This window comes from Hippoglossus stenolepis, chromosome 14, assembly GCF_022539355.2.
Source record: "Hippoglossus stenolepis isolate QCI-W04-F060 chromosome 14, HSTE1.2, whole genome shotgun sequence".
NCBI lineage: Eukaryota > Metazoa > Chordata > Actinopteri > Pleuronectiformes > Pleuronectidae > Hippoglossus > Hippoglossus stenolepis.
Genome location: NC_061496.1, coordinates 8,552,288 through 8,578,815, shown reverse-complemented (window position 1 = coordinate 8,578,815; position 26,528 = coordinate 8,552,288). Strand labels below are relative to the sequence as shown.

Here is a 26,528-nt window from a genome sequence, read left to right as displayed (position 1 = left end):
TGGTGAATACCCCTTGTAGGTTTTGAAGGTCTTCTTTTGCCAATTTTCAGTTAATGCTTTGTCTACTTGTATATATTGTGGTTTTATGTCCTTTGCACCAACCACACCAAGTCAATTTCCTGTATGTGAAAATATACTCGGCTAATAAAAGAATTCTGATTCTGATTCTGCACAATTTAAAGGTTCAGTCTGTGGAGTTTAGTGACATCTAGTGGTGTCATTTCATGTTGCAGCTGAATACCCCTCACCTCACCCTCCTCACCCACCCCAAAGTGAACCTGTGGTAGCCTTCCAGATGTGAAAAAAACTCAAAATGTGTTTAGTTTGTCCAGTCTGGGCTACTGTCAAAAACATGGCGTCCTCCGTAGAGAGGAGCCGCTCCTGATGTAAATATAAAGTATTTAAATATAAAAGGTCCATTCAGGGTAAAGAAAACAAACAATTTGTACAACTTAGATGAAACACACTTGTGAAAACATCGCTAGTATTATTTTATATTCAATTTCTGACAATAGATCCCTTTCACCTAAATCTTACACACTGGACCTATTCTCATTCGTGGACAAAAGAAATACGTCAAAGGATAGTTCACTGGTAAACTTTGTTGCAGCAGAATCCAATATCAATCAATCAAATTTTATTTGTATAGCCCATATTCACAAATCACAATTTGTCTCATAGGGCTTTAACAAGGTGTGACATCCTCTGCCCTTAATCCTCAACAAGAGTAAGGAAAAATTACAAAAAAAACCTTTTAACAGGGTAAAAAGAACGTAGAAACCTCAGAGAGAGCCACATGTGAGGGATCCCTCTCCCAGGACAGACAGAAATGCAATAGATGTCAAGTGTAAAGAAGAACTTCAGCAAGATAAGGATCCGCCATTGTTATCACGAACAGCCAGCACGATACAGAACCCGCCATACAGGTTCGGCCACTATGATCACGATCTCTGATACGCAATCCAATACAATACAAATTAAGTCATTGGTGTCCTTTTCTTCAGAATCCAAAGGTATTGGTAGCTGTCCTGAACATCTGCTATGTTTCCTTCTGGTCAATCCCTTCAGTTCTGATTGTTGAAAATATGAAAACTAATAAAAGTGATGCATTTGAATGTTTTACCCGTAGGGGGTAAACAACATGCAAAATTAAAGCTTTGTTCTGAAAATTAAATTCAATCTCTGGTAGTGGTTGTCTGCCTCATGACATTCATTAGCTGAAGGTCAAAGTACTTCAGAGGCCATGACTAAAACTCTGCAGAAAACTGCTCTTTGATATCTTAATGAAACTCAAGAAAATTCAATGGGACAAAGTGTGTGCCTGTGTGTGTGTGTGTGTGTGTGTGTGTGTGTGTGTGTGTGTGTGTGTGTGTGTGTGTGTGTGTGTGTGTGTGTGTGTGTGTGTGTGTGTGTGTGTGTGTTTCTGTGTGTGCGTGTGTGTGTTTCTGTGTGTGCGTGTGTTTTGTCAATAATGACACAAAAGCAATTTCAAGCAGTTACAAATCTTTAATTGTCAAAAGTCAACACTGTCAAATATTACTGTTTCTGTATTTATTGTGTACGATTTTCATTTTACCCACATTTCTAAAAATCTTATTTTTTTCCTATGTTCAAAGATAAATAGTTAAGTAAGTAGTAAAATAGATAGTTAATACAATGAATAAATAAATGAATGATGACAAAGAATCTGTAGAAGTGGACAACATGTAGAAACTCTAAATCCTCTTTAGAGATGTGTCAGACCAGATTTCACCATGTTGATGTTTTGTGACAAACTTTCATGTTAACAGTCCTCTGTACATTTATTTGTTCTTTTTAGTTATTTTTATTTGTTCTTTGCAGTTTGCATCTATTTAACCTGAACGTAAAAAAGTAATTTAGAAAGAAATGAAGTAGCTGCTGATAAAAGGACTTTAATTATGTTTCTGAAATGAGGCTGCATTTTCTTTGCTTAATGCTTGATTGATGACACGTGGCCAGTCTGAAAACCTTATCCAAACAATGTCACACCATGCAAGTCAGTGGGGTTTCCTCAGACAGCCTCTGAGTCCTGTACACAGAAATACAAAGACAAATATCACTGGAATTATCATCATGAATGGCAAGTAACACCAGAAAGTGTCATGGAGAAAACGAGTGAAACTGTTTCCAATCACATAAACGTGTTCTCTGACATTCTTAGAATATGAAAAAGGAGAAAACAAACCATGAAAATAAATGAAATGGTTAATTGCATTTCAAAGATTCAACATGAGAGTAGTACAGGAGTATAGCAGGAGTGTGTAGACAAAATAGCACAAACTAGTAAATCACACTCCCTCATTCAAAATACATAGTTCAGATCCCAGGGTGCGTCTCTCTCCGTCAAGAAGACGCTTTCGTTCCAGTTCATATTTACACGTCAAACTTTTTGCATCACTATCAGTTATTTTCAAGCGTACCACTGTTGCGTTCAAGGGCTCAGCCAGGCATCCTTGATTATTCACAGGTTTACACTTCAGGGGGGAGAAAGTGGTGGTTCAGCGCTAGATCTGGCAACCCAACTACTGTATCCACGATCCAGGTTTAAATGCTTGTAGGTCTAAGGGCACGGTCGTAGCTCACTGGGTGTGCACACCGCCCAAGATGTCCCTCCAATAAAGTAGATGGGATGAAAACTGCTGACAGGAGAGAACTGGAGATGAAGAGCTGCAGTAGTTTGCTTGCATAGACAAAGCTCCAGTCATGTGCACTCTTCTACCTTTCCTGTGACTCTAACATGCTTCCAGAGATCCAGAAAACTGCAAAGGGGATGCTCCTCTCATTATATTGCCCTTGTAACATTTTAACTCTTCCTATTATGACACAGTTGCTTCATAGTTGCTCACACACTTCATTATACAGTTTCCTTTCGTCGTTTTGGCAGTCGTTGGAAGATATGCAGCAGGAGGAACCCATAGAATTCTCTCAGTGAAGAAATTAGCCCTCAGTCAGTAAAGTTACAGTAACAGTCAACAGACAGTGCACAACCGCTCCCTTCATGTGGAAACATAAAGGGACATTTTCTTACACGACGTTTTACAGCTACAGTTTCATCAGTTATATAGTTATTGTCTTCATGAACATGAGTATTTAAAATTTATAATAGTATAAAGTGAAGTGAAGGTTTGAACTTTGGTGTTCAGAAGTAATCCTCACTTCGATCTGCCCCAACCCTAATTCAATGTGATAATGTAACCTGCACATACAGTGGATCTTCATCCAGCATATCCTCACTGGTGGCAGCTGTAAAATCACTTCTGTGGTCTTGTTAGTGTTGGTGCTGGTGTGTGTATGTGTGCGTGAGGGTGTTGTTATGTGTGATGGGGTTTTGGGCTGGTCACACCTCGGTGCTGATGGCGCGGGTATTGGTGTAGAAATCAGGAGGCCGCCCTCGCTGAGTCTCCCTCAGCAGGGAGCCTCGGACGGCGGGCAGCGGCATCGCCAGTGCCTGGTTCTCATAGTGTGTGGGCATGTAGGTGATGCGCTCGCCGCCATTGCGAATCTCATCGGTGGTGCGGATGTAGAAGGGCGAGTCATAGGGCGAGCAACTGGGGCAGTAGCTGCGTCGACCCCCGCCGGGCTTGGCGGGGTTGGAGGATCTGGCCGTCTCCGGCGGCGACAGGGACAGTGGGCTGACAATCGATCCGTCCAGGCCGGTGACGCTGCAGGAGTTGCAGGCAAAGTGTTGCTGAGAGATGGAGCCGCTGTCAGACCCATTCTTCTTACAGCAGTAGTACTGCATAAAAGAGAGAATCACACTGTCGTAACCTTGTCAAACAAAAGCACCTTTCAACACATATTCATATCAAACTCCAGGTCTACAATCTGGGTTCATTAATGTGCTATCTTACAGTATTTTTAGTTTGATATTATTAACATACATAAGGAATTCAGTGGTTAGGATGTGGTTTTACATCCATATGTCCTAAATTAAGATTCTGGCATCAATTTGTACAAGCAGCACTGCTCCCAGGAGACCACTTATATATATATATATATATATAAAACTCAGGCTTTCAACTAATTTAACGGTGCAATAATAATTGCCGTTCTGTGTAATTTGAATTTCATGTATGTGCAATACTGGTACACTGTATATTTTCTTTTTACATTATAAAAATTGCTCTGTGTTTATATTGTATTATTTACGTATTAATAACTTTTACTGGGTGTGTATTACATCTCTTTTTTGCTGCTTTAAGTGGGACTGATGAAGTAATATCTACAGTATATTATATATATATATCTTAAGGGGAAAAATAGGTTTCAAATCTTGGTAAGACAGAACTTTGTGTACCCATCTGGTTTTGAATTGTTGGGGTACTGGGTTTACTCAAATCCAAAATATCAATGTCTTAACTGTACATACTTGCAAGTTTAATTACTACAGTATTTGCAAGTAGTATTTTCAACATGAAAATAAAAGGTGACAATGAATTCATATAGTGGCTTACTGTTTGTAAACATGCTTTGTGTACATATATATAACCATACATGCATACAAACATACGAGCATAAAGTACATAGAAAGACATATACATACCTGGAGTCTACAGTAACAGAGCACAGCTATGATACACAGAAGTATCACTGTGGCCAGTATTCCTCCGGTTATGACAACAGTTCCAGCTGTCATCCGACCAGCTCTCCATCAAACTCTGACACAGGCACAGGAAGTTACATCATCAACGACCTGCTCCTCCGAAGATTTGGAGTTTAATTAAATCACAGTAAATGTCAGTATTCCAGTAAACAGAGAGGCAATCTGATGGAATATATTTCCTACGTAAGTACGGTAATAGAGCAAACTTCAAAAAGGTCATTCTATAATTATGTGACAAAAATGGAGAACATGCAGTAAATGACGTGCACACAGGGACACGTTCATCACGTTGCACAACTCTAACACAAAGCCTTAATGTTTGAAGCTAAAATGACCACATCATGTAGCCTGTCTGAAGATAAACATAGAGGGGAACTTTATTTTGAAAATACAACAACAAGTATTAAATATTTCAAACATGCAATCTTAAAAAAAATATCATAAATTACTACATTTTTGGAAATATATATTTTGAATTGACAAAACAGAATATACTTCATGATTAATGACATAATACTCACGTTCAGCAAAGTTGCTTAACACCTGAAATCAGAGAAATAACAGTAGAAGTTGAATTAAATGACAGACGCATATTCACATCTGTCTGTCTGTCTGTCTGTCCGTCTATTGCTGACCAAAAAGATTAAATTGAATAAATGATTGGAGAAACAAGCAAATGCAGATGGCTGCATAAAAGGCGTGAATGGGTTTATGAGTATGACAATTATATGAATCATATTTTCTGGCCTTCACAGTCCACACACCTCAAACCCCATGAATGCTTGTGGGAGATTGTGGATCAACATGTTGGACGGCTTTTGCAGACACACAGTTTTGAATACACAGACTTACATCAGAGGAGTGTTTGAAGGTTGCAAAGGAGCAGAGAGGTCAAATCACAGGTCAAAGATAAGAGGGCCCACCGCTGGATAGCCACACTGTATGAACATCTCTGAGGAGGAGGAGAAGGAGGAAATGTGAGGGAATTAAAAAGTCAAAACATTTTCTCCACAAGGTGGCACCAACAGGACAGAAGAAAATGTAGCCTTGTGTCATGTGATACCATTCAATGCATTGTTCCCTTATAAATACCTCAAACAATGTGGTATTTGTATGTGATAAAAATACAATCGTCATGCACTTGTTTACTGACAGGCTGCCGGAACTGTTTACAACCTTAAATGTGTTGTCATGGTATCCATCTGCTGTAAATAAACACAACATAGCCACCACACTCAGTGAAAGCATGTGATGTCTTCTCTCTTGGATGCTTGTTCATGAGTTTCTGTCATTGTCTACTTATCCTCATCCGTTAATCATTACTTGTGCAGATTTTCAGCTCCACAGCAAAAATCAGTGACACAGAACATGGAAAAACCTCTCGGAAAACATTTTGAGGACAGAGAGGAAAGAAAGAAAATCATTTCAGTTAAAAACCTCAAAGATATTTAAACATCGGTCTTGCAATTCTCAACCATATTCTTGAACAAAGTCTCCACACATACACACACACAAGCGTGCACGTGCTGCCCCTGCACGTTGTCGAGGAGCAGCAGTAAAAGTGATTTAGCAGCGAAGGCCTCAGTAGGTTGGGGGGGTTTAATCTGCAGACTGAGGCTTGTCCACGAGAAGTGAAATCTATTCCTCCTGATAAAAACATGTCAAACTGATGATTGAGTTGGAGGTTGGGTCCATTCTGTGCTGTGGGTAGACAAAGGAACGGATGGATGAAAAAAATGGAAGGATGAACGTGTAGAGGAGGTTAAAAATGTTACTAGTAGGAAATAACATGAACAAGAGGGAAGTGATAAAAGAATTGTAGCGCTACACTTGTAGGTAAACACACATATTCACACCTTTCTGCGTTACAGGAGACAGAGCACATTTCTCAGCCTGTCACTTATGAGTCCTGTCGTCGTCTGACGTCTGAATAAACTGTGCATGTGATGTGACAGATGATGTTTGTCAGTCCATCACTGTGCAAATCCATATTAATTAACCAGACTAAAGAGATCCTGAATCCAATACAGGGCAACGTGCCTGCAGACAGATCACAGATTGCTACCAGTGACAAATGTGGCCGTGGGCTACTGGGGACTGAGAAGGAAACCTCATAGTCTTCAAGTGAGACAATTTATGAGACTTGTGCTCCTCCTCCTGGAGCCACAGATCTTTCCACAAATGCCTTCGTACTCCCAAAGAACTGTAGGCAGACTGTTTAAGAGAAATTAATATTTACCAGGAGCATTTGACTGAGGGTGAGAACCCTGCTGGTCTCCCACACATCCATAAAAGTAATTTACCCCTTCAAGACTTCTTTCTTCTCATATATTCCAACAATATATGAAATATAAGAAAATACAAAATGCAAAGATAGCAAGTCTTGGTATAAAAAAGAGAAATCTGATGTTTTGCAGCTCTGCTTTTTGCAAGGATGACATATGAGGGAAAAGGAGCATTTTTGAGTCAATGGGCATCACATGACATGCGATTTCTATTGTGGTCACTGTGGTCACTGTGGTCTCACAGCTTTGTCCTGGGGGATTGCAGCTGCTGCTTCAGTCGGAATAACAACAATTAATCTAGAAACTCACTGTTTTCTAATTAAAGTCTGATTCCCACAGTGTGCTGATCTGTACCTGCATGTTGTTCTGACCAAACTTCTACAATAAGTTTGAAAAACGTTGAAAATTGACTGAATATGAATATTTCCTTTAAGTAGCTGTGATCCAATCAAAAACAAGTTAACACAAAATTAAACAACACTTTGTGTGAGCTACACCAAATTGATCCTGTTTTCTAGTCATTGTCCTTTTCTCTTTTTAACACATTGTGGATTTATTTGTGTCCATCACAATGACACTTAGAAATGGATCAGTGTTAACCGGCATGATTAGAATATCTCAAACTCATATTGTTTTTATTTTGATGGTATTGATTCTAATCTGATTGTAAGGAGCTGTTTTCAGACTCTCCACTGCAGAGGAGAAGGAGGCCGCGCTGCTTCCACCGGCAGCGAACTGAACCGCTACACTGGCACCAAGCTCATAAAGCATGTTTCTGTCAGAAAGTACACTAGCCTTCAATTATTTGTGGGGACCAAACGGGACGGCAGCTGACAGATTCCTCTCAACTTCATTCATCATAACTCTCTCCAATGCGTGCAATCTCAGACTGAGTACACCACCCAATTTTTCATAATTAATGCCAGCGCGGTTACTTGTACTGCAAGAAGGAAATGGAAAGGGAGTCACCGCTGTCACCACGTCATCCTTTACTCAGACACACACACACACACACACACACACACACACACACAGATTTGTTTTTCTCACGTTAGACATGTTGCTCTGCAAGCACTTTGGGACAAACTTGTTAGTTAGATTAATTTAAGTTTACTTCATTTGACAAACTGTATAGACAATGAGATATCTGCAGACACAGCACACACACACACACACAGGCATGCTGAGCACAGACAGAAAGAAAGCTGGATCAGTCACCTCTGGGTCCAGATTAGAGTGGCCCTCAATCCCCCATACTGCCTGAAGAGCCCTGTATACTGATAAGACACACACACACACACACACACACACACACACACACACACACACACACACACACACACACACACACACACACACACACACACACACACACACACACACACACACACACACACACACACACACACACAGTATTCACACAGGCTAACACGTAATACTAGAAATACCGCACTGTGGTTATATGCCAAACCCGGTGCAGTGCCAGTCTACATAGTTTTTTCCAAACTCATAGGACTGCCCCTTATAATGACCTTGACCTTTGACCTTTGACTTCCGAAATCAAATCAGGTTTTGTTTGAATCCAACTGAACCTTTATACCAAATTTGAAGGAATTCCTCCAGGGGGCGTTCTTGAGATAGCTTTTTCACAAGAATGGGACGGACAAATGGACGGACAACCCTAAAACATACTGCCTCTGCAGCCGGTGAGATAAAGTTCAATTTACAAAATAACCACTGAACCTAACTCTCACACCAAAGTGTTGATGTTGCAGTATAATATAAATAAAGATTGCAGCACATTTCCAGCAGCAGAGCTCGTGTCGTCTACGGCAGCTCACGGTACGGTACATACATAATGTATTTAGAGAGACAGCTGCTGAGGTCGTCAAGGATTCACAGATTTAAAGGGAGATTTTAGTTTCCAAGCTTCACTTCACGTGCACTGAAGAAGGGACACACTATCTCCATTGCAAATCAAAGTGAATAATAGTTGCATCTCAGGTGAATCACAGCCCGACAATCACAAAGAGTCCCTACATCCTCTGGAGTTGAAGCTGCAATGCATTCTGGGCTCAGCACATTTCAGCTTCATTTCGGGATCACCTTTTTTTTTTCTTTCTTTTTCTAAAAGTATCTGCAACATTTTGGCTTGAGGCAGAAAATATATTTTTCATCCCCCATTACGGCTCAAATATCTTATATTGCATCTTGTTGCGACATATCTAACTCTGATGCACAGCGCTAATGGCTCGTTATATCACACTTTGATACGACTCAGTGTACGTGGGGCTCATTAACTGTTGAATCACTGGGCTACAACTCTATGTTTGTTCACTTATTCAAATAAATTGAGAAATTATACCAGAGTGTGTAGTTCGGTCTGTTACGGTCCATTATGTAAGATTAAGCCATGTTATCATACAATTCGCTGCACATCTCTACACCAGAGAATTGATCTTTAAAGCTTTTTTCACTTGAAGTCTCCAGCCCTTCAATATATTGCGACTTTCATCAGGCTTTTTTATCATCTGGTCGTCATGTAATCGTGCCCACTTCCATTGCTGCTCTCCCTTTGTCTCCGTCCTGTAAAACTATTTTGTCTGTGGAATAAAATCCCCTCATATTTTAATACCCCAGGATCCCCGGATGCTGTTTTTTGGCAAATCAGAGTAATGAGAACACCCTCCCTCCCTTCTTCCCTTCCTCCCTTCCTCCCTCCCTTCGCTCCCTCTCTCTCTATCTCCCCCTCTCGCTCTGATGGAGTGTTCCCTCTGGAGTCTCGGCCATCAGTCTTCAGGAGCATCTGAAGGACCTTCCCTGCCCTGGAAGATTTTTACAAGATTGATTCTTTGGATCTTAAATTGCTCAGGCCAGCAGTCAGCTGGTGTCAGTCTCTGGCCCTCCACACACACACACACACACACACACACACACACACACACACACACACACACACACACACACACACACACACACACACACACACACACACACACACTACAACACCATCTGTCCTCAGTGTCTTGGAAGAAAAGATCACAGGTTTGAAATTAACAATATGTCCCGCCTGTATTCAAGCAAGACACCAACCTGACCTCATCAGACAACAACGTCAAAACTGGCTTTTTTTGTGGGACAGAATTCTACAGTCATCCCAATGTGGATGTTTCTGCTCTGATATTAGTACATTATATTTTTTTAGATACCAATAAAGCGGCTGATATATGATAAAAGAAATTGTCATTGATCCCTAAGATGTCTTAATGCACATACTTTGCTATCTGAAGTCAGAATCAAAAGGCATATTCTTGATTAATCCTGTTTTATCTGTCACCAGTTGCAGTTCAGATCTGGTTTTCAACATTGAAAAACAAGGTTAAGGAAATCCGACAGATCACCTTGACCAAGCAAGCGCCCCAGGTTTGAGTCCACCTGAAGCAGCCACAGGTTCGATTCCGACCCTTTGCTGCACGTCTTCCCCTGCTGTCTCGCCCTTTCCCACCTCAATTCTCTCCTATCAATAAAAGCCGTAGTGCCTAAAAATACATCTCTAAAAAGAAAAACCCACATGGTTTAATGCAACTACCAGGTATTAATTCATGCTAAATTATAGCAGATATTATTTTGGAAAACCACCATTTTCTCGTCAAACTCGATGGCTGCTGTTGTAAGTGGAAAGAAAACAAGTCATGCATCCAAATGGGATTCATGGTCACAGTTAAAATGTAATTTGTCTAATCCTGTTACAGGCTTTTCCTCTATCTGTTCCCTCTCTGCATCGTCTCTGTTGCAGCCCAGCGTGGGCGTCTATGTGTGTTTGCGTGTGAATGTGTGTTTTTTTTTTGCACGAGTGGGAGTGAAGCGAACACAATTTAGGGGGTCGGTTTAGAAATGGGGGTATTTCTTTTTCAGGAAGATTATTCACCGTAAAAGTAGAATCATGGGTAAAATGTGAAAAGAAGAAGAACAGAATCTGTTCTAACTGAAGGAGGAAACTTCACACAGGGGCAGTTTAGTTTTGCTTTTAGTTGATGCTGTAAAATAGCAACAGCTCAGTCCTGGTTGGTGGTTGCAGTGCAGCTCGGATCCTGGGAAAATGCAAATGTAACATCTTGAAGAAGTCATTGAAGGTTTACTCGATAGCACTGATGTGGTGTATTTCAGCAGAAACACGGTCACACATATGCAAGTTACGTGTCATGAATGCGGGCATACACACATAGAAATTAGTTCTATGATTATATAAAAGAGGAAAGAGACAAGTTCTTAGAAGTTGTTAAATAAGAAAAGTCTTAACTTTACTTAGGTATGTTATTAAGACATCCTGTGAAGAAGCAATCATATATGGAAAAGACGTACCATGGAGACAAAACTGATCCCAGAACGACAAACTGTTTTTAACAAGCTATTTTACAGCTACGAGTCTTTGACAGAACAAGACTCAAGATGACAACTTTTTAGGACGCGACCCCTCCAACATGTGACCTTGAAAACCTTCTCCACGCACGGAGGGAACCACAGGAGCGCAACCAACCGTTCTCCCATCTTCCCTCTTAAGCTGTCGCAGCAGTTACGGCCCAGTAGGCAGAGATTGATGACACCGAACATTTTAGTTCAATTACTTCATTTTGCTGGAGGTCATTTGGGGCAAAGAATGTGAGGAACCACTCCCAGGAACGATCCTCTTGGCCCTATAAAAGCACATGATCAATACACGCAGTAAAACAGCCTGGTCCCTGTGAAGATGGAGCGGGCCGGGAGGACAGATAGTTGGAGCGCAGTCTGAGTCCCGTCTCTCCGTCCAATCTGGACCATGTTCTGATGGCAAATATACCACGGGTAGATTTATAACTGTTATGCTGCTCTCCAGGCTACTGGACTCCAGGCTGCCAGCTCCTTATTCAGCCTTTCTACAAACTCGTGACTCCAGATGAGGTGAATACCTTCACTTACATGGAAACCAGACCAGTGTGACGCTGTGGGCCTCCCAGCTGGGCCACGTCTGCTCTCTATCTTCACTGCTGTACCACTGTAGAGCGACTGTGACAACTTCTACGATCACATTCCCTGACCTAGACTTAATTAATCATTTCTCAGCTCATTAAACATTTATACTTTGCACTGTGCCCCCTACTTGACTTGTCGTTTTTTTTAATATGACTTTGTTTTCATACTGCACGTTATTTAAAGGTCTAAAACCTGCGAATTGTGTTATATTTAACTGTGTATTTTGTATTTTTGCATTTCTCTCCATCACACCTCCGTCAAGGCCCAACAGTCGTCTCATGAAACCATATTTAAATCAACACGTTAATAAATATCCGTCCCCTTAATATAGCAGTTTTTTTTTAATCAAGATCCAGGAATCTTTCCCTGGGAAATCAACAATAAAGTCAAAAAATGTGTCACAATATGAAAGAAAATGGGGAAAAAAAGAAAATTCCTGGATCCTCCCCCTGATCTGGATCAACCCCAAAACTTTGTGGAATCTTCCTTGACTCATGCAACCTCTTATCAAGTTTCATGGTAATCCATCCGGTAGTCTTTGCATAATCCTGCTAACTATCAGACAGACAAACAAACAAATGCACACGAAAAACAGTTAAAAAATGCTTTATGTGACCAAAGGTTTGTTTTAAGCACTTTTTATCACGTTGTTTAAATTCACTTGAGGAAACAAAACTGTCTAATGCACAGAAAGGACCTTAAAAATACACATGACACAAAACACATGACAAGTGCCACGAGTGGATGATTATTAAAGTTTTTTTTCTCAAAATCCTTCAGCTCAGATCTCGTCAGTGAAAGCAACACTGGTGTCTGGGAGGATGTTGTGGTGCGTCCATTAAAACCCACAGACAGCCTGCAGCAGAGAGCTTGTTACAGCTAAAACATGAAGGAAGACGTTTCACTTGATAACGGTGATGATCACCTCTGATGAGGAGCCTGATAGCTGAACTATCAAAGTTTATGTGCAGCAGAGAATGAATACAACTCGACAAAACTTGTACTGCTGTATCTCCTATAGCTGCGGCAGTGGAGCGGCGCACAGCTTATGTTCCAGCCAGTCACATCCCAAGTTAAAATGTGTGGAACTGTAGGGAGTTCAGTTCACTTCTTTAAGATTAACTCACACTAACAAACTTTTTCATTCAAACAAAAGCAGACAATTCAGCCTGCAGCAATGTAGGTAAAATAAACCATTCACACACTGCCAGGGAGTCAGTATCTTACTCCAGGGGATCGAACCGCCGACCTGGTTAATGTTCAACCTCCTGAATCACAGCTTCCAAAGGGCAGTAAAGCTGCGCTGCTGCTACATACGGTACTTAGTGCAATTTAAATTCGGTTTGATTTGGTTTGTGTTCGAGTTTTGTTGATTTGGGTTCAATCATTGTACATCTTCTTTTTTTTAATTTTTTTTACACTCACATAGTAAATAAATAACCTTCCAGCATAGTTGCTGATCTAAGCTTGGAAACAGGAAGCAAACAACCGGCCAGTGAACAGGAACAACAGGACCACATATCACACAGACAATGTGTCAAGGTCACCGTGCTCTACTTTCAGCTAACACAATTTTGCTGAATGCTTTTATCCAATGCATTTGGCTGCAACAGATGAATCAACCTCATTTCAAACATCACCGGCTCCGGGAACAATATCACATGTTGAGGCCAAAGGTCAAGCTCACACAGATGGATCATATTTTCATCTGCTGGAGACATCAAGCATAAAACACAGGTCCACTGCACCACACTTCAAAAACATACACTGAACTATTACAATAAAATATTATAATAAATAAATAAAAATATATTTTCACATTTAATACTTAATATTGAATAGGAAATGATAGAATACAAGCAGGAAAAAAAGCAACTATTCTTTCTTTAATACCTCTGCTAAGAAAGTTACACTTTGACGCCTGTCCATTTGTTTGTTCTGTTTGTTTATTTGTAAACAAGATTACGCAAAAACTACTGGACAGATTATCACGAAACTTGACTGGATGTGATATGATATCCATATCCGGATCAGGGGGCAAATCCATGAATTAATTTTACCATGTCTTTAACATTGTGAGATGAGGATGTTTTTCAAAATTTTTATTGATTTCTCAAAGAATAATTCATGGATCTTGATGAATAAAAATCAAGCAGATTTAAGGAAGTGATAATGTGTGGGATGTTTTTTTTGCAGCTGTGGATCTACTGGATTCAAATGTGGTTTCATCAGGGACTGTTGGACCTTAGCGGAGGTATGAGTTCTCAAAGTGCCTTTCTAGTTAAATATTTATTTTTTAATGACGATATAACATATTTTAACATTTTAAACATCTGGATAATTAGAGAATACCTTAACCAAATAAGCAACATTTCTTTCTAAAGGGTAAAACTTAGAAATAACTTTCATTTTCTTTCATTATTCTGCCACTTTTCCATTGTGACCACAGGATTGTACAGTATGCACATTAGCAATGTATTGAGACTCAGTGGTTGTTAAGTGGTTGGTCTCATGCGTTGGGTTCAAGGGAAGGAGCAAGGAACAATCTTGGTTGTGGGTCACATTCAGAATGAACACGTCACACAGACAGTTTAAGATTCAAGCACAACCCCAGCTTGTTAAGATTCTTCGAGGGAACAGAGGCAGTGACTCACTCACACTTCAAACTGGAAGATCCAATTGATTTCCTGGTTTATTGAAGTCGAGCTCAGACGGATTCCCAGTGAAGAACTTCAGCAGGAAACGGACCTGACGTGAAAACACGCTGAACGTCGCCCTGCTTTACAAGGATTGCGGAGGTTTCATCATGGCTGCTCAGCTCCTCCCCTGCTGTTCATATGCCAGCTTCTCTTTCACACTTGGCAGCGGTGCGCCATCATTGAACGCACACCCAGTACAGAGGGAGCGGTAATTACTGTACCTCCATTCTGCCGGTCAGCACGGCGGTCTCATAAAAGGAAATGAAATGGTCCAGCATCTATCTTTGAGGGAGTAATGTACCACGAATATTACATTAGCATACATTCACACGGACATTTTATCTGTGGCAGTGAGGGAGCCACAGACGGCAGGGCAGACGCCAGCGGGGAAAAAGCCAGGGCCGCAGAGGTGCCTTGCTCAGGAGCAGAACGGCAGGGCAGAGAGGTGAGGGTTTTAATAAATTGTTAACTTTCTCCAAGGACCAGTAGATGTCCTCGTTTTCCCATGAGGAATTAAACCAAATAGAATCTGTCTGACGTTTTATCACTGTGACCAACATTTTGAATCCACTGGTGGATGGAAGTGAATTTTAACAGCTCCGTCCTCTAGGGATCAAACAGAGTTTACTCGATTTCTATTTGACGCTTAATACTTTACTGGCTGTCATGAAGGTCAGTCCGATTCTGTGAGGTTGTACTACAGATATAAAAAACAGCAGCAGATATTGGTCTGTCAACACAACCCGTCAGGTCTTCGCCAACCCTTAGTCTCCATTTATCCTTTTCCTCAACTGATAAATTAGATAAATTAGAGATAAACTGGACTTGTAGGCGTGAATGTGAAGGGTGGTTTGTCTTTGTATGTCAGCGCTGTGATATACTGGACACACACATTGGTTTGTGAACTCCTGTTTTAACGCCTCAAGTTTGGCTTTTTGTCCAGCGCCATCTTGTTTTTTTTGGAACCAGTAGTAACCATAGTTGGAGGAGCAGGGGGTGGAGCCTGACTGAGAGCTCAAGGACACTGCACGCCCACTTACACCTTGCGACCTGCATTCATTGGACGGTACTAGCTGTCAATCACACGGTATCCATACCCCAATGCATACTAAGCTTTATCTTCTACTTGACTCTAAATGTGACAATAATTTACCGAATGAACATCGTGCTGTACTGAAGAGGACTTGAAGCTAGCGATTGACAAGTAAGAGGTAAAGTCATTTTCTTATAGACTTCTTTAGAAACTAATACATTTTTTCCCAAACCAGTGGAGTCCCCATCTGCTGCTCATTTGAGATAATACAGGTTTCAGGCACTTTCCTGCATTGGCTTCACTTTCTGGACCCAGAGTCCACGTCCATTTTTACATGAAGTCTATGAGAGTGCCCCGCCTCTCACCCAATATCAGCTGGGATTGGCTCCAGTTCTCCCACGACCCTCAGAGGATAAGCGGTGTAGATAATTAATGGATGAATGAATGGATAGTTGGATGGATGAAAATGTGGCCTGAAAACCATCAGCCAGAAAATTAATGAGCATAGGTGTGTATTTCAGTGTTTAATTTCAACACATTGATGTGCGGAAAAAAACCCTGAACCTCCGACCTTCTGCTGACAGAACAGTAACCGAATCCACTGTTCCACCGGGGCAACAGCCGGGCAGACACACTGAGGAGGAAACACTTCCAGGACAAACGCTTCTCATCTCCTCTCATCTCTCTGCATTAGTTGTGACGTGTCGCTCACCTCTCGAGACTCTCATTGAGGATTTTTTATGAGCCACTGTCACAACTCGCTTATCAGTAAAAACTCAGAGGTTTTGGACACATGACGGAGGTACTGAAGACGTGTCTCTGACCCAAATCTGTTCATTTTGCAGCCATAAACCTTTCCTCTGAGTAAATATTAAACTGCTGCATCAATGTCACATAAAAACAAAGACAACTGGAAAGTAAGCCGCTGTTGTTTTCAGGTGCCAATAAGAAATAGAGACACGGCTTGAAAAATGATTTGAATCTCCAGTAATATATAAGCAAGAAGGAGAGACAGCAGACTCAGCAAATATCCCACAACCTCCACATTATGTCTTGAGAACATCACAACCTTTACATGAACGGAAATTGGACTTAAGGCTATTCTCAGATTGAATGGATACAAATTTCCTTGGTTTAAAGTAAGTGATTCCTATAATATCTTGTATTACATAGATTCATTTAAAAATCTGTCTGTATGCCCTTACACCATTTTGCATGTAAATGAAACCTTGAGTTTATTGTATCTGGCATACAGCAGTTACTTGCCCCATAAAAGGAAAATGTATGACCACATTATTATTAACATTCTCCCATTAAGGAGTTTTTAGAGTGAACTAGTGCAGGTTAAAGATATGAGATGCATGTAATTCAAATTTTTACATGCTTACTCATAATATTCACATTTTCTATTGTCTAATTTCCTATTTTGCAACAAATATAACCACAAAACCTAAATAAACTGTAAAAAAAAAAAGATATCTAAGTAAACTGACATTTATAAAGACATTTAGACAATCGTACATTTCTAGCCAAAGTCTTGACGTCATCAGAGTAGATTTAAATCTCAGCTGTGCAACATGTTTTATTCATGGTGAATATATATTTCAGCACATAATTCATCCATATTCAGCTCCGGTTACAGAGATGTTATCTGGGTCCTGTGACCTATGACCCTCACCTTATTGCAGCTCGCACAAAGTAAGAATCAGAAGAAAAAAACTGCCGACTGCTATTGTGAATGTTGGATGTAAATTTCAAGCACTGCTTTTTACAATTTAAATAATGATGAATTAAAGATATAGTTCACCCAAAAATGAAATTTCACTCATTATGTACTCACCACTATGCGATGGAGGTAGTGGGGGAAGTGTTTGACTCCACAAAAGGCTTCTGGAGTTTCAGGGGTAAACAGCATTGCAGCTAATTCCAATACAATTGAAATAACTCGTGACCACTTCTTCAACGTAAAAAAACAACAGGGAAAAAAATATAAATGCCTTCATATTGCTCCTGTGGTGTCATCTAAGTGTCCGAAAGCCCCGACATTCAATTCGAACCAGCATCATTTACACCATGTTTTTAGCCTATATGTCCGCACAAGCTCCTTTACGCTTACAGACACTTGGATGACACCACACATGTTTTTTTTCCTGTTGTTTTTTAATGTTTGAAGAAGTGGTCACCAGTTACTTCAATTGTATTGGATTTGGCTGCAACGCTGTTTACACCCTGAAACTCCAGAAGTGGTTTGTGGACTCCAACACTTCACCCACCACCTCCATCGGCACAGTGGTGAGTAGATAATGATCCCTTTAAGTCAGGCATTTCAGCCAACGCCATCTTAGTTTGTTGAAACAGTAACCAAATTTGGAGGAGTGGGGTGTAGAGCCAGACTGACGGCTCAAGGACACGGCACTCCACCTGCAACCTGCGCCCATTGGACGGTGCTAGATGTCAACCACACCTATAGTGCCAGTACGACAGGGTATATTGTGTGTTTGTGTTCCTCAGTGTCCATGTGCATCTTTGTTAGTGTTCAGAAGATTAGATTTGTGTGCTCATGTCTGATTCTATCCGTGTGTGTGTATGTAAATGTCAAGGAAATATTGTGTCTTTTCAAAAGTGCGTGCGTGTTTGTGGTTCTGAATATATCTGGAAGTATATTTATAAGCGTGTGTCTGAACGTGCGTGTGTGTGTGTGTGTGTGTTTTTGATGAGTCACCACAGATACAGCAGCCAGCAGCAGTCGAGCTACATTTGCAGATAACAGCGTTTCTGTTCCAGAGGCCTCAGGCTCTGCCAACAAGCCTTCCTCTCAGTGGCCTCATCCTCACGCAGCCCCGGCGTTCAGAGCTGCGTTCACATCCACACGCCACCTTACACAATGCCACAGTCAGGCCACAAGTTGTCACACCGCCTGGCTATATTTAACCGAAACAAATGAAACCTGCTCATAGTCGTGCGCCTGTCGGAGAGTGGATACAAAATTCAACTCGGTGATTTCATGCCGGTTCATAGAGTCGAACTTTGTGCCGTCTGCAAAATGCAATTTAAGTCAAAGATGCTTTTTTTAGTACAAGAAAAATATATAAGAACAATAAGACAAACAAAAATACAAAGAATAATTCGCTGTCCCTCATGTAGATATTGGGCAGTAAAATATGCCCCATCTCCTCATGGGGATACTTTTCTCTGCAGACTGGGGAAGCTGGAAGCATCGGAACTCAACAACTCATGGACTGATTTTAACCAACATTGGTGGGATTACTACTTGGAGGGGGTATATCTCCAGATCATTACATTTTCAAGCTGATTGCTCAAGGTCAAGGTCAATGTCAATAAATATTAAGTCCAAAAAACTAATTTAACGCAATGTCTCTGCAAAATAGGACTTTTAGAGACAATCTGAAGTTTATATCCATCAGGAAAATATTTTAATTTATCAGTTGATGACATCATGAAGAAGTCAGGAAACAAAATAATGTGTGCACGAGGAAGCTCTGCATTCTATATGAATATTTGGACACAACCTACAGCTCACGGATCAAAACATTATTTCTGATCATATAGTCGGAATGAATGACATTATACAATCATCATGAAATGGCATTATTACAATATAAAAACAAGTAAGCACAGCATGTGCAGGATATGCATTGTCCCTCTGATGCTTTTTATTTTAAGATGTCATTTAGCTCGTTGAAATATGGAATTAAAGAATTGAATAAAATATATTATTTTACATTTTTGGAGGGAGTGCATCTCTATCTCAACTTCACCTGAAACATCGAACATGTGGTTCCACTATCGATTTGTGGAAATTGAGTCTGTACCTGCAGGATCAGCCTCTGCCTCCTCTCTCTGACAGTCTGCACATTCATTATCTCTGTTTGGTGACAGAAGTCTCATATGTATCACATCTCGAGCCAGAGACATCTATACAACTAGTGGCTGAATTTCCCTTTTATTTGGGTGATCCTATGAATCATCAGTATCACGTGACTACGAAGCGGGAGACTTCTCTGCACTGCGTGAGCAGCTTCCATTGGAACAAATGGATTCACCATCCTTTGTTTAATTTCTCCATGGCTAAAAGCAGAAGATGAAGCAGCTTGTTCTGTCAGACGCTCCCGTCAGAAACCAGATGCATTTGAGCTGGATGCTGTTAAGACGAGGTTCTCTGACTGTCTCACTGAAGCTTACGAGTTGAGGCTCCTGTCCTGGTGATGCTGCAGCAGTTTGGACACAGCCTGTCCCACCTCTAATGCACGACTACAGCACACTCAACTCAACTCGACTTGACTTGCAATTGTACGACAAGAAATACCAATCCTGCAGCCAGAAAAACCTTGAGGGGCTTTTCAATAATTCACACACTACTCCTGAAACACTGAAACACTTTCCCCTTCCCGGGCATTTCGGGGCCCTCCGCCTTCCAACCCAACAAACATGCATACAAACACAAACACAAGTGCACACGCAAACACGACCACAACTTCAAAACACCATCCCGTGCATGTCGTCCCAGAAAGTGCGCTGAGTGGAGTGTCAGGAGGAGGAAGCCTGACATGACTTAACAACCAAAAGTAGGCTGAGTACAGTAATCTGCCTCCAGAAAGCAGGAGAGACTAAATCTGTGACTCACAGGCCGTCTCCTGCACCGGCAACGACTTTACTTTGATTAAAAAGGGCCTCATTTAAATTCCACACAACCCAGAGTAGGTTTGAGTTTGTAATGAGGGGGACTTTCTTTTGGCAGCAAGAGGCTTCACTTTAATTACAGTAAGCTTTGCGTCACAACACAGCCCACTAGCCTTTAAATGCCAATCTGATGCGGACCTGATGCAAGACTGTTGGTCACGACGTACCAGCAAACATGGAAGGATGACTTCGTTTTTGACCAGCCGAGGTTCTTTAATGTATTTTTCAGTTGTCTGACTCAGATACTTCAAACGCTGGAGGAAGATTTATCCAATAAGATTATACAACTTTTTAAAATACAGTTTATACAACTATGCAATTCAGACAAAGAGCAGCATCATATAGTGCTATTCTACGTCAGTGCTTAATAACACACAATACCTGCAGACTGATGAGGGTCTTTGTGACTAATGTACGGCAGCTGTCAAGTCAAAAATAACAAGCGAGAGTGATTTTGTCCATTTTATCGCTGTCAACAATGTCAACTTTTCTCAGCATCAACAAACCGATGATGGTAAAAAATGGTCTCCCAGCAGCGATAAGGAGATGTGCAGGGTTAATAAGGCCGTTTCCTAAATTAACTTGAGGACGATCAAATATTTAGTTTCCAAGCCAGAGAGGCTCCTACAGAACAACTTACTACTGACAGGCCGAATGTTGTACTTCACCACGGTGTTTTGATCCGTCTGAACAGCATGCCATTGTACTTCCTGTGTCTTAAATACATTTTGTCTGCTGATGCTGTGTTCGCCGTGACAGCCCTGACTGCAGACTCCTGTGGGAAATCAGCCCACTTCCTGTTGTATCGGAGGCACTGGAGGTGGAGGAATTAAGAAGTGTGTGTGTGTGTGTGTGTGTGTGTGTGTGTGTGTGTGTGTGTGTGTGTGTGTGTGTGTGTGTGTGTGTGTGTGTGTGTGTGTGTGTGTGTGGTGTGTGTTCGTGGCGGGGTGGAGACAGCAGGATATACAGTGGCTGCTCAACAGTTACTTAGTCACAGCCTCCTCTGTGAGAAATGGGTCAGAGGAGCACGGCACCTGCCGCTGGGTGTTGATGTGAGAGATCAATACACTTCACAAACTGTATTTAACTGACATTCGCGAAGGAATATTTTGGTTGCAAGTGTTTTTTGGGGGGTTTTGTTTATATGTTTAACGTGAACATATTTGCCCGTGAGGAAAACACTAATTGCATGAAGGGATAAGTTACTAATTATCTTTGTGTTATAGGAGAGTCTGATGTTGGAGCCCTGAAGAGAAATGTTTCTCTCATATTAATTAACATTGCAGAGACAAAGGAAGACAAAAAAACGTGCAGTGACACCATCTCATGCAGCTTCAACTCCACAGGACATTGCACACGATTAAGAAAGATGTTAAGGCACATTTACTGTATGTCTCATGCAATAATTTACAAAAATTAAACCCAGGTTTAAACAAAAATGAATTTCTCTTGACCTGACTGCACAGTACCCGTCGTATGCATAAAACAGCACCTCTCTAACAGCCAACATTAATGGAAGAAACCAGTGGACAATATGCAACAATTCATCTGCAACACAATGTTTGGTGGTGTGGCTGTGTGGCATTGACTGATCAGTCTTGTCAACATGGGACTATATATACAACCTGTGATTTAATATAGTCATTCACCTAAAAATCTGTCGTCTCACAGTCTGAATTATAACATTGCAAATGTTATAAACATGTGTTTTCTACAGTGGACGAGTGAAATGAAAGGTACAATTATATCTTTGGTTGTTGTGTATGTACCCATGGACATGGAAACTGTCATATTATCAAGTTCAGTGTAAAATACAATGAGTCACTTTGAACCAAACCATTTTTGAAAACCAGCAGCGCCACAGCTGCTCTGGGAATTGAACCGCTCCAGATCCAGCTGTGTGATTCTGAGTGCTTTGCTCAACCCACAGAGACTCAGGAGCCTCCACCTTGTGTCCTCTCTGTCCAAAATGTTTCATGATATAATATTTAAGTACAGGTGACAATCACCAGGACTGTCACTGCCTTGACCACCTTTTCTAATTGAAATGATGCAGCAGCAGCAGGCCACACTGACCAGACTGAACCAGTGTGAAAGGAGATCACAGCAGCAGCAGCCAAATGGCAAAAACCCCCAAGACTCCAGCTCCTGCTGAGCTGCTCCTCTGTCATTCCACCTCCTCTGGCAGCCATAAAGACACATTTCACGTTTGATTTGAAGTGAAACGATAGCTGGAGTCACATTGCTGTGCAGCACAACGTGAAATTCTCTTCTTCACACCAAAGGTCCAGGGCCAGAGACGTATCTACCACCTCTGACATTTGAATCCAGAGGAAATTGGAAATTGGAAACCCCCCCATCTCCCTCATTTCCATCAGTTCACATACCTGATCTGGTTACATGGTCCGTCTGTCCAACTCGGGCTAATCCTGTGGAGTTTGACCATGAAAAGTCACCAGCACTCTTATCGCAGCAGCAGCAGCAGCAGCAGGAGCAGGAGGAGGAGGAGGAGACGCGCTGTGCATGGGACTGCGGCGGAACTTCTCCAAGGATGAGCCGGAGTCCAGAGCGCACAACGCCGCCAGGGACACCCCACGCTCCCGCTGTGGCACCAGGAGACTAGAGGTCAGAGGGACGAGCGCAGGGACAGACGCGACCCGGGGACAGGAGCCAACACACGGGCACAGGGACGGCCACGGCGCGTCGGGATACGCGCCTTTTACGCGCATGTAACCAGTAAAATCGCTGTAACCTTCACGCACAGAAGCGGTCTTCCCTAAAACACCAGGAGAGCAAAGGCAGCTGCAGGAAGCATGAAATTCAAACGTGCACATCCAACAAGTGTGGGACCAGGAGGAGGAATGACGGAGTCCGCTGCTGGGCGGGCGAACAGGGAGGAGGAGGAGGCGGTGGGAGGAGAGGAGCCGCCCCGCATCGCACACACCACCACCTCCCTGGCAAAGGAGCTGATGTGCTACATGTCAGAGGGATGAAGATCTATGTGAGGAAGCAGGTTGGTCTCAGAGGAAATATCACGAGAACGTGGCTGCAGCTAAATCCCTTCACCTGTTCCAAACGAGTCCCACTTTGAAATGGATACCTGGCACAGAGGAGGGATGCCACTGGTGCTTTCGATCACAAATTATGCAAATATAACCGGATCTCCTTTTCAATTCAGTTTTATTTAGCAGCAAATCAGAACAAAGGCTACATTACCTCAAGGCACTTTGTGTAATAACAACAGTTCCCACAACAAGCAAGCATTGGCACCAGTGGAAAGAAAAAAAAACCTGTGGGTGGACATGTGCCTCGACCGGTGGAGCAGAGACAATGGGGGAGAGAGTAGAGGTGGGTGGGAGAAGAGAAGAGAGGGAGGGGAAAGAAAGGTAGAGAAGAGAGAGAGACCAAGAACAATTGTGTAACAGTCATATTTAAGATCTGTCAGACACAATAAAAACAATAATAGTGACGTAAAGATGTGATTAATGAAAGATGTGATTCATGAAAGATGTGATTAATGAAAGCAGTAACATCAAAATATATAAAAATAAAATAATAATAGTCACACACAAACTTAGTGACATCAAATTAGGATTAATTCAAGACAAATGCCACAAAACACAAAACGGTCACTAGAAGAGGAAACATGCACCATGATAACCGTGGTCATGAAGTCACAGCTCATCACAAATCGTAACCTCCTAATCTCCTTCTGTGCACCACGTTGGAAACAACTTCAGATAAATGTCACTAAACGCAGACACGTGCACCATCATCATCATCATTGTGATTATAAAGTCACGGCTGGTCACAAACTATGAGGTACAGAAAATAACTCTCATGTCTGGTTCAGGAAGCTCCCATTAGAAGAAAAAAAAAAAGGAGGCTGGGTAATGTGGTTGTTCCCCCCCCCCCTTTTCCCCAACACAGACCACTGAGCCACCATAATTGATTTGCCCTCAATCACTGGTCCCTTAATCTACTTACTGTTGCAACCAAGTCCGTGCAAATATCGACAGGGAGGGAGGGAAGGCCTGGGCGGCCCGAGCCCGGCTGCACAGATTCATTTGAGATGAGGGTGGTGGAAGTCACAGGAACAGCTTCACACCACATGTTCCACAAAGAAGATCCGGTCGAGAGAGGTGAAAGAGGGGGAAAGTCTTTGTTAGGTTAGACGCGTTGGAAAAGAAATGACAGCGGTTCTACCTTCATGAATCTCTGAAGACGACCACATGCACTCAAACTTGCTCCTTTTTTTTCAATCAGGAACTCTGAGCTAACCGAGCTCTCTGATGTCTTTCGAAAACTTTCGGCTGATGAATAAACCAACGTGCAGTTTCTCTGTGAAAGTCAAAGAACAGCGAGAATTTCAGCCGGTTCATTTACATGCATGCAAATTATTTGATCTTTACCTCATTAACGCTGCACTTTCACACTTGAAACTGCTGTAAATGTTTAGACACAGCAAATGTACCGTTTCAGTGTTTTTATTAATGATGTTGAGCTGCAAGTGGCAGAATACAGCAGAGTAACTCAGACCTGCTGCTGACCAGATTTGGCTAAAAACTTGGATTAAGCTTGGTTTGGATTAAAAACATCCAAAAGAAGTAGACAGGAAGAGGATAGGAAGAATTTTATTTTGACATTTTGGAAAAAGAAAACAGATAGAGGCCAAACAAAAAGGTGTTTAGACTTGACCCTCAAGTTGCCCTTCAAATTATGAAGATGTGATCCATTCTGAGGATGAGCATGTTTCTTGACAATAACTGCTTCTCTTATCTTGCTGCTGTTTGGCCACTAGCCTCACACACATGATGTGTCCAGAGTTATTGGGTAAATGCACCCAAACACACTGACATTGCCAAATTATTTCCGATGAATAAACGTTTTTAAGAGACCGCAGGGCAGTGGTAGGGAGTTCAGGGAGTCTGGAGCTATGGGCTGTGAAATGTTTAAAATGGAGGAGAGAAAAGTTTCCCTGAAACAGCAGCTTCTCTTCATGGAGCTTCACAGCTACAGAGCAGAGATAAAGCTGCTTGTAAGGCGCTTTATGTCACCAGTGTTCATTCAGCTAGAAAACTGCCTTATGCTGGGGAAAGCACAGTTTCCCCCAGTGCCCAAAATATAGACAAAGTTCGGGTAGATGAGAAATAATAACGGCTTCTTCACGGTGAAAATTAGTCACTGGAATAATCTTTAAAGAAGCTCAAAGACCCAGCAGTCTTGTTAATTAACCGTATGAATGTAAACCAGAGCGGAGTGTTTTATTAAAATAAAGAAAGAAAGGAATAGTTCAACATTAGGATGAGTCGTAAATCACTGTTATGTCTGTACAGTAAATAAGAAGCTACTATTGAATCCTCACAAGGTCAGAGTGGGAATTTTCTTGTAAAATACAAGAAAGTACATTTGTGTTACCATGCAATAAATGTAGCATTTCCTCCCGCCCAAAGGAACAGTTAGTTATTTTAGTACCGTTATACTGTAATACACTCTCAGCTTAAGACTTTAACACTGATTGATTCTACAGACTCTGGCCAACTGTGGTTATTGATGCTGTGGTTGTGGTTACTGGACACAGTGTGGCTGAATTTGTGGTGCTACACGAGCTGACTTGTCTGTAATGATACTCAAGCATTGTTGAGTCACAGAAGATATGAAAACCCAGGGACACACTTCTATCCACACGTTTCTAGAACAGGAGTTCTAGAATGTCGTAGCCTCAATAAAACACAGCACAACCATGTTAATGCACACACACGTAAAATGCAATTGCAATTCATGCACACTACATACATTTGATTCGATGGTCCTGGCTCTGAGGGAGGTGCAGGTGAACCGCCCGGGTGCGACACTGGACCTGTGCCTCAAGCTGCTCGGTCAGTGAGAAGCGACTGCTCCTCTTTGCACGCAGGACTTGCACAGAGTCCGAGTGATACTAACTCATGCATGAGTGAGTGGACCAGAGAAAGTGCAAAGTCCGCAGGTCAGAGGTCTCAGAGTCCAGAATGTGCTAATGAACGATTAGCTTTGTCGGTAGACGTTGATATGGTGGTTTGGCAAGATGGTTAACACTGCTGCAACAAGGTGTCAGCGAGCAGGCTAACAGCTGGTGATGAGTATTAATGAGTCTGATTCTAACCATTCATTCCAATAAGAGGCCGAGCAGATGAGCT

The 26,528-nt window shown here is 41.7% G+C and overlaps 1 protein-coding gene across 2 annotated transcripts; it reads right to left on the bottom strand.

The window, feature by feature from the left end:
- Window positions 1–1,486: 1,486 nt before the first annotated feature.
- On the bottom strand, window positions 1,487–23,360 carry fam163ab (family with sequence similarity 163 member Ab). 2 transcript variants are annotated; one of them, XM_035175853.2, is made up of 5 exons: window positions 22,740–23,360; window positions 5,477–5,576; window positions 5,146–5,167; window positions 4,565–4,714; window positions 1,487–3,757 (listed from the first exon to the last, which is right to left on the bottom strand). In XM_035175853.2, the coding sequence occupies exons 4-5, from the start codon at window positions 4,655–4,657 to the stop codon at window positions 3,359–3,361; spliced, it is 492 nt and encodes a 163-aa protein (XP_035031744.1). In that variant the 5' UTR covers window positions 4,658–4,714; window positions 5,146–5,167; window positions 5,477–5,576; window positions 22,740–23,360; the 3' UTR covers window positions 1,487–3,358. The 2 variants fall into 2 exon arrangements, with proteins under 2 accessions (XP_035031744.1, XP_035031743.1); XM_035175852.2 differs by having other exon boundaries at window positions 4,565–4,679.
- Window positions 23,361–26,528: the final 3,168 nt, after the last annotated feature.